The 14,478-nt window shown below is 32.7% G+C and overlaps 2 protein-coding genes across 2 annotated transcripts; both read right to left on the bottom strand.

Moving 5' to 3' along the window:
- Positions 1 to 12,387: 12,387 nt before the first annotated feature.
- On the bottom strand, positions 12,388 to 13,604 carry LOC131857175 (cysteine-rich receptor-like protein kinase 45). Its single transcript, XM_059209360.1, has 3 exons — positions 13,486 to 13,604; positions 12,805 to 13,391; positions 12,388 to 12,725 (listed from the first exon to the last, which is right to left on the bottom strand). Exons 2-3 carry the CDS (start codon positions 12,976 to 12,978, stop codon positions 12,444 to 12,446), a joined length of 456 nt encoding a protein of 151 aa, XP_059065343.1. The 5' UTR covers positions 12,979 to 13,391; positions 13,486 to 13,604; the 3' UTR covers positions 12,388 to 12,443.
- On the bottom strand, positions 13,087 to 13,908 carry LOC131856580 (proline-rich receptor-like protein kinase PERK9). The gene is made up of 3 exons (XM_059208425.1): positions 13,786 to 13,908; positions 13,486 to 13,693; positions 13,087 to 13,391 (listed from the first exon to the last, which is right to left on the bottom strand). Exons 1-3 carry the CDS (start codon positions 13,906 to 13,908, stop codon positions 13,087 to 13,089), a joined length of 636 nt encoding a protein of 211 aa, XP_059064408.1.
- Positions 13,909 to 14,478: the final 570 nt, after the last annotated feature.

Raw genomic sequence — 14,478 nt, 5'->3', positions numbered from 1 at the left:
CATGATTTATTTCATAGAGAGTTTCACATTCAAAGGATTAAATTCATCATTGTCACATGTATTATGTTGATCATTTGATGATTCAAAAATTTCATCTAGAAAACCCCTTATTCAACCATGTCTATGTTTGAATTACAAACCCTATTAGATGATTACAACCATTTATCATGTATTTCATGAAGAGAATAAACTATTACATCTAAAAAGCACAATTTATTACCTCTTTTCAATGCTAAGATGTAATATATTTTAGTGTTCCATGTAATGAGTAATTCTTTTAGTGATGAATATTCACCAATTAGCTAATAGTTGAAATCGGGGACACAAAATTTAGCTAATAGTAGAAGTTGTAAGGTAAGCTGAATCACTATATTTTTATAAAATATTATTTTAGTTTTGCTTAAACTGGCATAACATTTATTATATTATAAATACTGAATTCAAAATTTTACAATAATATTTGATACCTAATTAGATTATATTTGCTTGAATTTTATTAGTTATATCTAAAAATAAAATTGATTCTATCATAATTTTGTATAGCTATTTATTAATTTAGGGTCATTTAACAAATTTTTAATTACCACCATTGATTCTATTTATAATATATTGACTAGTGTCATATTTATGAATTAAAATATACCCATCAAACCCAAAAATATATTTTGGTCATCAAATATTATAATCTAAGTTTCGTTGTTAAATTTTATGGGCTAAAATGTACTTTTAGAGCTCTAATACCCATAGGGCCTAAATTTGCATTTGGGCCTCCAAGGGAATTAGATCTCTATGGATACATTTTGGCTCATGAAATAAAACCCAAACCATAAGATTATAGATAAAATAAATGTTAGTGAAAAATAATTAGGTGCAATTTAAAATATTCATTGTTTGATTTCAAATATTAATGAATTATAGAAACAAGCACTACATCTTAAACTATTCAATCAATACCACGCATAGGCCCTTACATTTTCATAAGAATTTAATATTTCTAAAGGAATGATCTACTATGTTAATTACATTTTCTTACTTTTTAGTAAAGGTTGGACATTATTTTCTACATATTTCTATCAATTAAAAAGTTGCTAATAAAATTAATATTGCAATGAAAGTTTTTTTGAGAGTAAGTAGTGGTTCGAGCTCTACCTTATTGAGAAAGGATATTAGTGGTACATATTTTTCTATATGTTCATGATATGTAGCACTGACCTACTCAAGAATGCATTGATGTATTTGTAAATGAGGACTTGAACAAAATGAATGCTCTACACAAGTTTGGAGTATGATGTGAGGTTAGAATGACAACACATCCATCATTGGATTCCATGTTGCTTTCATTGTTGAGTTACTTTTATTTTAGGTTCTTTATGTTTTTTTAATATTTTTCTAATATTACAATGCATTTTTTTTTAGTAGAAGTGGCTCAAGTTCTACTTTATTGAGCGAGAAAAGTAGGGGCACATATTTTTCTAAATTCACATGATTTATAAAGTTGACCTACTCAAGAATGAATTGATGTATTTGAACATGAGAACTTGGACATAATGATATGAAAAATATAAGTTATATATTGATGGTTAAAATGGTTACATGATGATGTGATGCATTTTTCATAGGGGCTTCATTGGTGAGGCAATATTATGTCACATTCATTCATATTAGGGAGTTTAATATCTCAAAAATTGACAATAATTTATTGCCTATCTTGTGAAAATAGTGTTGGCAATATTACATTATAATAGACAATGAAAGATTGTTGACATTTCAATAAGGATATTGAGAAGGTTGTTGATGATTATGGACATAACTGATTAAAGATGTTTTACTATCTTGATATTATTATTTTGTCATTGATGTCAAGAAATTGATTTTCTAATTCAGTATGATGTTGCCATATCTTGAGAAGTGTGATATGAAGATTATAAAGAAGTTGGTAAAAGACATAGGAAAGAATATGATGAATAAGGGGATAAGTTATTCAATGGGCAACTACTACCGAGTTAGATAATGATGAGATCATGATGTTTTAGATTGTTTTAAACATCATACATATGTTGTAAAATGTAAAGGTTAATACTATACTATGTTATCAGGCAAAGAACCTAGTTGGTAAAGCCTAAGGAACCTAGTCAGTAAACCCTAAGGTTATCGCTATCGATTAATGAAGGCAAAATGTCTGCTGAGTGAAGTTTAGTATTCACTGAGTTACAACTTAGCTATAACAGAATGCATTAAATGTTTACATGTGATATTTATTGAAGGAAGCTGATGAGCTGGAGTGAATTAAATGATTAGTAAGCCGTGGAAGAAGTTTGTTAATGAATCTAAGGCAATGGAAAGTTGGTAGGAAGATCTATAGCTCATATTGAACCGCAATACCCTTACACAAGTTCCAAGGTGAAAATGCAAGTTCCAAGGCAGGGTAAAATGTTTTCAGATTGGAAGAATACATTGAAATTGGACAAGATTGAAGATCTGATGGCTATGATTGATCATGGGAAATGTGATCAATGAGATTAAGCGGTTACCTGATTGTTTATAAATAGGAAACTATTGATAAACAATGCATGCGGGCAAGTGTATGCACAGGGATGCTACATAGTGATTACCGAGCACAGAAGCTTGAAGACCTGTTAGAATAGCAGAGTATTGATGCCCACTAGATAGACAAGATTAGTTCTATGTCTAGATTGTATTGAACAAATAGGAATCTGCTTTAGCATTTTAGATGTGAAGTTGCAGATAGATTTTTATTATTGTTATTTTGTGAAAGTGACAGAAAATCTCTTAATCGAGTGGACTTAACAATCTTATATGTAAATCCTCTAGCAAGGTGACATTCTGATTGAGTGTTTGAAATCCTTTGACAAGGTCACTTCTAACAAAGTGAAGATCCTAACAGATCTGAGGGAAATCCCTTAATCGGGTCACATCTAGCAATGTGTTTGTAATCTTTAACAGGATTTGCTTTTATCCGAGCATACTCTAGAAGAGTATACTTCTTAGTGGGTCCGAAATCCCATAATGGTTTTTCCCTATTTGGGTTTCCACGTTAAATCTGGTGTTATGAGGTTTATATTGTTCATATGCTTTTCAGTTTGCATGTTTGACAATTTTTGGTTATATGATTGATATATATGTTACCGAGGTTGAATTTGATGTTTTTATGGATGATTAAGTTTGTATGAATCACCCCCCCCCCGCCTCTCATCTTGTTGGCTATTGGATCTGTACTTATATTAAGTATTAGAACTATCAAATAGGGGGGTTTTAATTTTGGTTGTGTATTGTGACAGGTGACAAAAAGGAGTTTAGGGAAGTATTTTTTGAAACTAGGGGGATTACTTAGTATGCCATGAATGCATATGATATAACCTAGGTTCACCAAGTGAAGCCCCCATGGAATTTGTACATGAGGACATGGAAAATAATGTATGGGTATTATTAGTTTTAGGTCATAAATGGTAGCCCCTTACAAATTCACACTCTTTTTTGGGCCCTTTCTTTCATGTGCCTCCTTCTGGGTCATTTCTAGCCTATTTTTGCCCTTATCTCATCCAAACTATTGTCATATAGTTATGAGATGAATATTCCTAGTGGACTAGGGAACCTAGCAAAAAGGGGTCCAAATTTGAACCTGTCAAAGTATAGGCTCCTACTATTTCTTATCCAATACCAATATTTTGATATGAACATTGGAAGTTGGCCTTAAAATTAAAATACCTTGAGAGCCCTTCGTAAAGGCATCATCTCTAATGCATTTGATCATCTTTTACAATCTACAAGTACCATCCAAGCACTCAATTCCTTTATTCAAGAGGAGATTTGAGTACAAGAAGCAACACGTTGTCTTCAAGAATTTTGTTATGATAAATTTTGTTATGATTTATCATTTTATTGAATTAACACTTGGAGGACTTTTTTAAAGAGCATCACATTAGTACCATTATCAATTTTGAGGTATAAACTTGTCAATTTATCCTCTATCCTGCCAAGGGTAATCTCTCCTTTCTAATCAATCGTAGCTATAGTAAAGGTTAATTTCTACCGAGGGTTTGATGTAGGAAAGTTTGATAAAAAGGAACTAGGAAATTTTAATTAAAATAAGTTAATATACAATTTTAATACGTGAATATGCAACATTATCTTATGTTCAAATATTCTTTAGCACCATTTATCCATTATAAATAATTTCATGAAAAGAAGGGTTCTAGGAGAAATAAAATGCACTCTAACTATTGGAACCATTCTAAATATAAAAATAAATACATTTACACAATATTTATAGTAAAACTATCTCCCTAGAGACATGGTTATCATCCATATACTTCTCTTTAGTGGTGGATACAAAAATCATAAGCCACATCTTTCTCATCCAATTGACTAGTCCAAATAAAATAAATTCATAACTACTAGTGGACCTTTGACTATTAAAGTCACCCACCTAATCTAAATCAATTAAATATTGTATTTTTATTGCCTTAGTCACACTATTAGTATTAATATAAGTCAAAAAATAATAAGAAGTACCATACAAATATATTAACACCAGTTTTACATAGTTTTAATATTTTCTACTAGGAATCTACTCAAAACTTCCACTACTTGGGCAATATCTAGCCTAGTACAAACCATTGCATACATTAAACTTCCTACATAACTAGTATAAGTTACATTAAACATATTATCAAAATCATATTGAATCTCAGGACACATATATAATGAAATCTTAGAGTTGATTGATAAAGAAATTCTAACAAATTTATAATCCTATATACTATTAAATTTCTATTCAAATTTGCCTTAACATACTTAATCTGAGATAGCTAAAGTTTTCTATTAACCCTATTTTTCTAATTTTGATTTTAAATGTGTACCTTACTACTTATAGATATTTTATCTTAAATGTACCTAAAAGTTGAGCTTTTAGCTCACTAGTCACACCCCTATTGTTTCTTAAAAAAAAAAGGTATCAACGTACAAAGCAATAATTAGGATATAATAATCCATGCATCTAATGTAAAAATAGTGAGATCTTCTTTAGTTCTTACAAAATATAATTAAAATTGTGAGAATTTGCAAAGATCTAGAGTCCAATTGATAGCACAAATAAGAGAACAAAATATGTGACAAGAATAAATGGTATTTTTATAAATGATGCAAAATACTAATCAACTGGATCATCAAAGTTATGTACAATGTAGAAGAGCCTACTTATAAAAGCAATGCTAAGAGAGAAGATAACACACAATGATGACATATGGCTCAATAAGATGCAAGGGTAGGTAGGAGAAATAGTAAAATATTCCACAAGAGGTGGATCACCCACCGAAGGTGGAATTATCACTCCATGATAAGGTGATATGATAAAGTAATAACAATATCACACCATAAAAGGTGGAATTTATCCTACATACACACTCCTAATGTATGCACATCTCTCTAAGTGTCTCATATGCAAACTACAATGTTATGCCTACACCTAAGTAAACTTAAGTAAAGTGTAATAATATCAAAGATGAATAAATAATCACACCAACAACCCCCCCTCAAGTGCAACTCAGCGGAATCCACTTAAGCTAACAATGCAAGATGGGTCCCGACTACGAGGCCATGTTAGGTAGCCATATACAAATGCAATCTCTCACAAATCGAGAAAAAGAGAAAAAACTAATGGGAAAAATCTCCCCCCCAAAAGAGAAATGAAAGCACATGATGCTCTCAATGATGTATGAGAAGAAACAAACCTTATATGAGGAAAAATCCCCCCCCCCCATAAAAGAATAAGAGAGACCATGAAGCCTCTCTCAATGTAGAATCTACTGCAAAGATGGTCCAATATGTTGACCAAAATACCTCCCCATAAGGAAGAAAGAGAGACAATGGTGCACCAATAATGTCAAAGTGTGACAAAACTAGTTACCAATGTCAATGATGATGAATCACTCACTGCAACAAAATGAAGATCGGGCATGGAGACAACTTGCTTTGAGCATCACCTAGATACTCAAATAGAAGAAACTCTTACAATCAAAGTCTCATGGGAGCCATGCACAAATGTATACAATCGAAGTCTCAATGGGAGACATGCACCAAGTTTCACAAGGAGACAGATGGATGATCACCAATGGAAGATGTACTCGATCCAGATACTTTCTCAACAAGAGAATAAAGGTCTCGCATGAATTTCCTAATCTACATGTACAAAAGGATTACATCAAATATGTCATCAATGAAAAAGGACAAAGAGGTGTGACACTTTATTTTAGTGCGAGTACAACATAGCTCATGCAAGAGCATACAACGTGGTATAGTAAAAATTTGGAAACATGAAGATGATGCCACTAAAGAAGCCTTGTAGAATACTACAGATGAAGATGCCTCCAATTGGGAATGTCGCCAAGAGATATAAAGGATCAACTGACACCCCCCACCCCTTGACTCCTGGTTGGAAGTGTTGCAAGCAAGTATGGTAGACAAATTTTATTCCCAATTTTTCTTATTACATGAAAATTTTGTTTTTAAAAGATTAAAAAACCCATTAAAAACAATTACTAAAAACCTATGCAAAAAACTTTATCAAAAAAATAATAAAGAAAAAATATATATTTTTTGATTATTTGACATAAAAACTTTATTAAGAAATAAAGAAAAAAAACAACACTTTTATTTTAAAAATTTTAAATTTTAAAAAAACTTTATTATAAATAATAAAGATTTTTTTTTTTTAAATATTTAAAAAAGTATATTATTAAAAATCATTTAGAAAACATTATTAAAAAATTTATTTAACTAAAAAAAAAGTTTTAAAAAAATATTAAACCTTGCGAGGTCTACAGGACATCCTGCGTCACCCGTAGGTACCCTGCGTGGTTCGCAGGGCATCCTGTATCACTCGTAGGTAGCTTGCATGATAGATCTTGTGGGGGGTTGTAGGTTTACCCTATGGTGGCAGGGCTTGCGGGGTGTCGCAAGTGTACCTTGTGGTACCTGCAAGCCTCAAGGCCTGTGGGCCCCCAATAAATGGCCCAAATTCTTTTTTTTAAACGCAAAAAGAAACTTTTAAATAAAATAAGTCCCCACCTCCTATCTCATTTTTTTTTATAAAAAATGAATTTAATAAAATTTAAAATTCCAAAAAATTATTTTTTAATTTTTTTAATCAAATTGTACCTACAACATCCGTATGGCTGGGGAGGGGGGAATTTTTCAGTCAAGATGATGGCCTTCTCTATGGATGAATGAATAGGCAATCTTGTGATTTTTTGGGTCTTCTGAGTGTGATGGCGATGATGGAGTTGGCCAAAAATGCTCCAAAATTGCAAATCACTCTCAGAACAAGTCACCACCTTCCACCATAAAATGGCTCTAGATTTGGCTTCGAATGTTGGATTTGAACATAAAAAAAGGCGATTATGAATTTCTCAAACCTCCTTAATCTAATGGTGACCTCAAAATTAACCCAACAAGCTCCAATAATAACCTGTAATAAAAACCTCCAAAATAAAAACCCCAAATGGTACCAAATTTCTCTCAATTGGCATACCAATGGCACTCTAATGGCTTTGATACCATGTGATAATTTGCCAAGGTCTAGAGTCCAATTGATATCACAAATAAGAGAGAGAAAAATATGTGACAAGAATAAATTTTATTCCTATCAATGATGCAAAATATTGATCAATGGGATCATCAAAATTACATACAATGTAGATAAGTCTGCTTATAAAGGCAAGGCTAAGAGACAAGAGAGATCACAATGATGACATGTGGCTCAATGAGATGCAAGGGTAGGTAGGACAAATAAGAGTAGGTAGGAGAAATAGTAAAAAATTCCACAAGAGGTGGAATTATCACTCCACAATAAGTGGATATGATAAAGTAATAACAATATCACACCATAAAAGGTGGAATTTCTCCTACATACACCCTTCCAATGTATGCAAATATCCCTAAGTGTCTTATATGAAAAATACAATGTTATGCATGTACCTAAGTAAATTTAAGTAAAGTGTAATTATATCCAAGATGAATAAATAATTACACCAACAAAAATGAATCAAATTTTTGATACTACCTCCTAGATGACTTCTTTAAACTATAAAGAGATTGTCTTAAATTACAAACCAAGTGTTCTTTTCCTTTTACCTCAAAAAATTTAACCTATTGCATATAATTTTCTCTTCCAAGTCTTTGTCCAAAAATTTAGTTTTAACATCCAATTTCTCAAATTTCTCAATAACTAGCAACAACTATGGTAAAAAAATTTAATTTAGGATAGTTTAGCAACAAGAGAGAATATTTCACCAAATTTAGCTTCCTTTCTTTGAAATTAACCTTTGGCTACTAGTAGATATCATTGTACTTTTCTAATGAGCCATCTGCTCCAAACTTAGATTCTTAAAGATATATTTACAGTAAAAGGTATTTCTTTGGGAAAATATGAAAGGTTCAAAGTATTACAAGAGTGTGTGTGTGTGTGTGTGTATACGTATACATATACATATGCATACACACACACACACATATACATATACATGTACATATACATATACATGTACATATACATATACATATACATATGCACAGACACACACACACACACACACACATCCTCTTGCATGACTTGTATCTAAGAATCACTATCATCTATAATACTAGATTCTTTGTAGGATCTAGGTTCATCATTAGTACGTAATAAATAAACTATAGAACTAAAAATTGGAGGGCTATACTTTTCAACTAGATTTCATGATATTTTGAAACTTTGGGGAATATTTCTGTGCAGTTCTTCTTATTTTTAGATTCCTCAATATTTTATAGGCTATCTTCGCTAACCTCTTCAATTTGTTCAACATATTCATCTACACCCTCTTCTTCTTCTTCCTCCTTATTCTCAAATCTATTTTCTTGTTCATCCAAAGATGCATCTTCCTACCCAGTCTCCAAGTGCACTCTCATTTCCCTTTCTATATCACTATATTCATTAGGTAACCATAGGAAGATGTATACTTCATACATTTATAAATTATAACATTCTCAACTTTTGAATTTCATTTATCCTATGTGTGACTACATAGTCTTATAGATTTCTAATTTATGGTGTAGATAATTTTTGTGCTTGTCATTTTTATTAACTATGACATCAATGGTTAGTAATAAGAGAGTTCATATTGCATACCATTTTCCTAAACTTTATATTGACACTAGAAAAAGATTGAAAGTTAGCAGTTATTATAGTGGATGAAACAATTAAAGTTGTGGTGATAGTGATTATCACCATGCAATTCTTGTCAATTTGTTTAACATCCATTTATTTGAAAAAAGTACTTACACTCATTTATATATCCCTTTTTACACAAATTTTATTCACCCATCTTCACAAAGAGGACGCACTTTGCCCATGATTTCTTAAGCTTAGGAGTCATGAGAAAATAGAAGAATTTTTCAATCACTCAAATAAAGTATGCTTGGGAGCATTATTGAAAAGAAATTTGGATAAGAAGGACTTAAATGGAGCAAATTAACAAGTTTGGGAGAAAATCATTAAAATAAAGCTTCTATAATTTAACTCTTTGACTCCTTCAATTGACTCTTAACCATAGAAACATGCCTTATACAATCTAACTTTTTCATTATCTAATTACTTCTAACTTGAATTTAGTAGTAGCTAGGAAAGAAATTATAAAGATCTATATATAATTAGCATCACAACCATAAAGCCATGCAATACTTATTAATGATGTATGTCTATTAAGAAATTCAATCCAGGCTATTGATGTGTGTATAGTGACCAAAATATAATTTAGTAATGGTTAACAATGAATTCATAAGATCTTTTGGATTATTGAAGATAGATATATTTATCCATGGTAGTTTCGTATCAGGTAATCAACAAAACACTGACAAATAATTGAAATACTTAACCATTCATAAATATTTATAGACCATTACTAGTTTATAATTAAGCTATGATAATAATAAAATGTCACAAGGTAAATATCATAAATATTGTAGATGTACATTACTTATTTTAGATCGAATGTCTCCCCTTCACAAAAGTAGGGTGAGTTCAGGCTAACCAAACCAGTGTAACTAATTATATTAAATATTAAAAAATACTTGTTGCCAATATTGCAATGCCCCAATTCCTTAACAAATTCCTCCCTTCTAGGTGGAGGAGAGCATAGTATTATAGTACCAAAAGATACTTATAGCTTCCTAAAGAAGGATTAACAATTCAAGATTTAGTTTTTATAGGTAGGCCTTCCTCTCAATTTCTCCTTTTCTACTCAAAATTTTCTCCTCACATTATTATTTTTTCCGCATTTCTTCTAGCATACTTTCCTTCACTTCCTATGCCTTCTACATTCTTCTTCCCTCATGTCAAACGAAATTCCTACATCCTTTAACACAGGCATAAAGGATTCTGAGGGTCATAGAGAATGACATTTGCGCCTATCTATTGCCTTTTGTACAGATCCATTCCATGCCCATCCTCTATTCTTCTTTCTGCCAAAAATACCTCCACCTCTATTCGTGACTTCCTTCTGGCTTATTTTTCCCTTCACTTTATTCTCTACCTACACACCCTTGTTGATGAGAGTTATTCATCATTTAGGCTTTGGAGCCTCCTCACCTTTTTCACCCTCGCATTCTCTTCTTTTCTCCTCATCTTTCTCTTCCCTTTGCACATGATTTCTCCGTCGTCTCTCCTCCTTACGTTGTTTCTCTGCAATCCTCTCGAATTCTCCTCGATTGCTTGCATTTTTCTCCTCACCCTACGCAATTTCTCCTTTCCCTTTCTTCACGTCCCTCTGTCTTCGCTTTACACGCCACTTTTTTTCTCATTCTCTCAATGTTTTCTTCTCCTATTTATTATCCCCTTCCATTTGACATGCCAAACTGCTAACGAGATTTGGCAAACATTTTCTCCATTCTTGGTCGACCTCTACTGCTCTCTATTTTTATTTCCTCCCATGTCTATTTTGAAAGCTTCACCCTGGCGTCTAAGAAAGGAGGGCACGGTCAAAGATCAGTTTCAAATTTACACATACTAGCTGCCTTTGCTTGAAAGTTTCTCAAGCATTTAAGGGATGTAGTGCCACCTGTAGCATTTGATTTTTTGCTAAGATTATTTGAATCGATTCGACGGGGAGGAAAGAGGTAATGTATAATTTGGTTATGTAGCAGAATGTTTCTAATGTGATTATTTTGAATTTTTTAAAATGAGTTATTAAATATAATTTGTTATTGAAAAACTATATTTTCTACATAACCACTTTGACCTTTCCAAGGGTACATTTTCCAAGCAGTTGTTTCTGTCTTATTTGTTTGACAATTGTACAATCCATTCTTATTGGCAAGAGGAATCCTCATCCTCCACGCTCTCTAGTCAAGAAGAATCAGTGGCCATGGTTGGAAAATATTCATTGGGAAGGAGTTTAAATCACCGTCATTTTGTCCCTTTACAATAAGTGTTGGGCCCAATTAAACAGGTAGGGTATTGACCACATCTTTAGTCAACTATCTACGAACGGAGGCTGCAATTGCAAATGTTCCAAAGAAGATTGGACAAGATTTCTTTATACGAAGGGATTGATGGGACCTTCTGAAAGTGAGAGGACCTGGCTAAATTTCTGAAGAAGCTGAAACATAAATTGATGTACATCCACAAATTTCAGGATAAAACGCTTCATTTGATTTTTATTTTTCCAAAAATCTCTGTATTATTTATAAAATCTAAACAACTAGATAATAATTTATTAACAGCAATAGCAGTTAGTAAATATCAAACAAAACTCTCCCGTGGCGCAAAAAACAAATGTTAGAAGTGATAATTCAATTGTTGACCAAATCTGCCGACCATGCTCGGTCACCAGCCACTCAACGCCATCTTCAGCTGCCCCACATTGATATTGTCTTATTTCATTATAAATTAAATGATTGAGAGTACAATCTCAAAGCTCATATTTGAACTTCTCCTCTGATTTCTTTAAAAAAAATCTATTACAGCTTTGGAATTTTGATTTTAGCAGTATATTGCTCACAATTATCTAATACATTATATTGAACTATTTGTCAATTTAATTGAACTTTATAGATGTTGGTATATCTTACGTTTCTCCCATAACTTCAACAAGACTGGATTACAGAACAATAAATTTATTAAAATAAAATCTATTACAGCTTTGGAATTTTGATTTTAGCAGTATATTGCTCTCAATTATCTAATACATTATATTGAACTGTTTGTCAATTTAATTGAACTTTATAGATGTTGGTATATCTTACGTTTCTCCCATAACTTCAACAAGACTGGATTACAGAACAATAAATTTATTAAAATTTCCAAATTACAAATTAATCTCAAAGTGAAATGAAACACAGTATTCCAATTATTTAGAAGGATGTAGGTAACCTTTTCTGTGTCTGGCTCTTCAATATTCAGAACTCTCCTCACTCACCATATCTGTGCGAAAACTCTCACCTGGACTATATATAGATTCAAGTGGTCGTGTGGGAATTGGAATCTCTTCTTCCGATAAAAGCATTGCTAACACTCGCGATGCTGATGGGCGTCTTTTGGATTCCTCATGAATGCACAAGAGAGCTGTTAAAATTGTTCTTGTTATGCTGCTTGAATTAACTAAACCATCAGAATTGAGTAGCCGATGGTCTATTAGCTGATGAAGCCGATCCTCTTCACATAACCTCCACGCCTGCATTCACACACAAAACCATAAATTTAGTCATTATATATATAATTCTAGTGACTATATATGCTAGTATAATTCTTACGTGCTGAGTAAGCATATTGTCATCTATGTATTCCGTTACTCTTTTGCCAGATACAATATTTAACAGCGTCACTCCAAAGCTGTAAATGTCTGATTTCACAGTCGCACGATGGGTTCTAAAATACTCAGGATCAAGGTAACCCCTGTAGGGCCAGACAAGGAAAGAAAAATGCATTAATCAGCTGCGCAACATGAAAACCCTAGTCTGGGCCCCTAAAATTTACCAGCTCATGCATAGATTAATCATTTTCATTCTTATAAAGGGTTAAAGGGTAAGGCGATTTTACAGTGTTCCACCAAGTTCCGTTGTTACATGGTCAGAAGTCTCAGTTACATCCTTTTCAAGCAGCTCGCAATATGTGGAAATAGTCTTGTTGGCATATTGGGCGAAATCCATTTGCAGTATTCTAGCAAGGCCAAAATCACAAATCTTGGCACTGAAATTTTCGTCCAGAAGAATGTTACTGTGTTTAATGTCTCTGTGTATTATACACATATGTGCACCTTCGTGAAGATATGTGAGTCCCCTTACCATGTCCAATATAATCTTGAATCTTATTGACCAGTCAATAATCATATCAATTTCATCTGCATATTATGGTTAGAACTATTTTAATGTTACAGATAATCGCTCCAATTACACAAAAATACACAAAGTAAATGAACTGCACTAGCTACTTACCAAAAATTATGTTTGACAGGTTTCGTGGCTTATAATCATAGACTAACATCAGATTGTCTTCAAAGCAATATCCCACGAGCTCTACGATGTTTCGATGATGTCGCTTTGTTAGAGCCCTCAGCTCGTTCATCCACTCTGTTTTGCCATGAACACTATTTGTATCGCTCAACATCTTTACTGCCACTGATCTTCCATCAGGCAGAATTCCCTATGAAACAGCAGAAGATATATGCACAAATTATTAACTGATCATAGTTGTATCTAGAATATAATTGACAGTTTGTTTCAGAACGAACTTACGTGAAAAACACTCCCAAAACCACCTTGGCCTATGATTTTTACAAAACCATTTGTGACCCTCTTCAATTCGCTGTATTTGAACTCAATTGGAGTCGGAAATGCTTTGATCTCCTCCACCAACATTTTTAGTTTTATATAAGTGGAAGGTTTTATGAGTCCAAATATGGCTGGAATCTTTTTTTTAAGGAATCTACCCAGCCCGAGAGGTCTCCGCAGTGGCATTTGGTGTTTTTCGTGCCCATTTACCCCATAATAATTATCGTGTCGCCAAGAATGAATAGTGTCTGAACCTGATTCCTCGAGCTCTGTTTCACAGCTCTCCTCAATCTCACCTGCTTAAATAAATTCTAAACTTTTGATTGATAAAATTGAATCGAACTGACAATGGTATGTAATCGAATTAGTCTCTTACTCTCTTGATTTATGGACTGCTCGGAGGTGTCTTGCTCTGCAACTCCAAGGCAATTATTCTCCTCGTTCCCACCTAGTTATTGCAAATCATTAACTCGGTTATGTGGGTATACAATATTTCAATTAATTATAGAAGTTTTCGAATTTGGGGAGATGGAAATTTCTAAGATCAACCTGAAACATTATTTTGCCGATGATACAAGGTAAGTGTAGTCACGGTCAGAACTTGCATCTGAAGCATCAGATCGGCTTTCATAGAATCTACTTTTCCCCGAACATAGA

This window comes from Cryptomeria japonica, chromosome 7 (genome assembly GCF_030272615.1).
Source record: "Cryptomeria japonica chromosome 7, Sugi_1.0, whole genome shotgun sequence".
NCBI lineage: Eukaryota > Viridiplantae > Streptophyta > Pinopsida > Cupressales > Cupressaceae > Cryptomeria > Cryptomeria japonica.
Note: the sequence above shows the minus strand (reverse complement) of the source record. Positions and strands in the feature narration are given on the sequence as shown.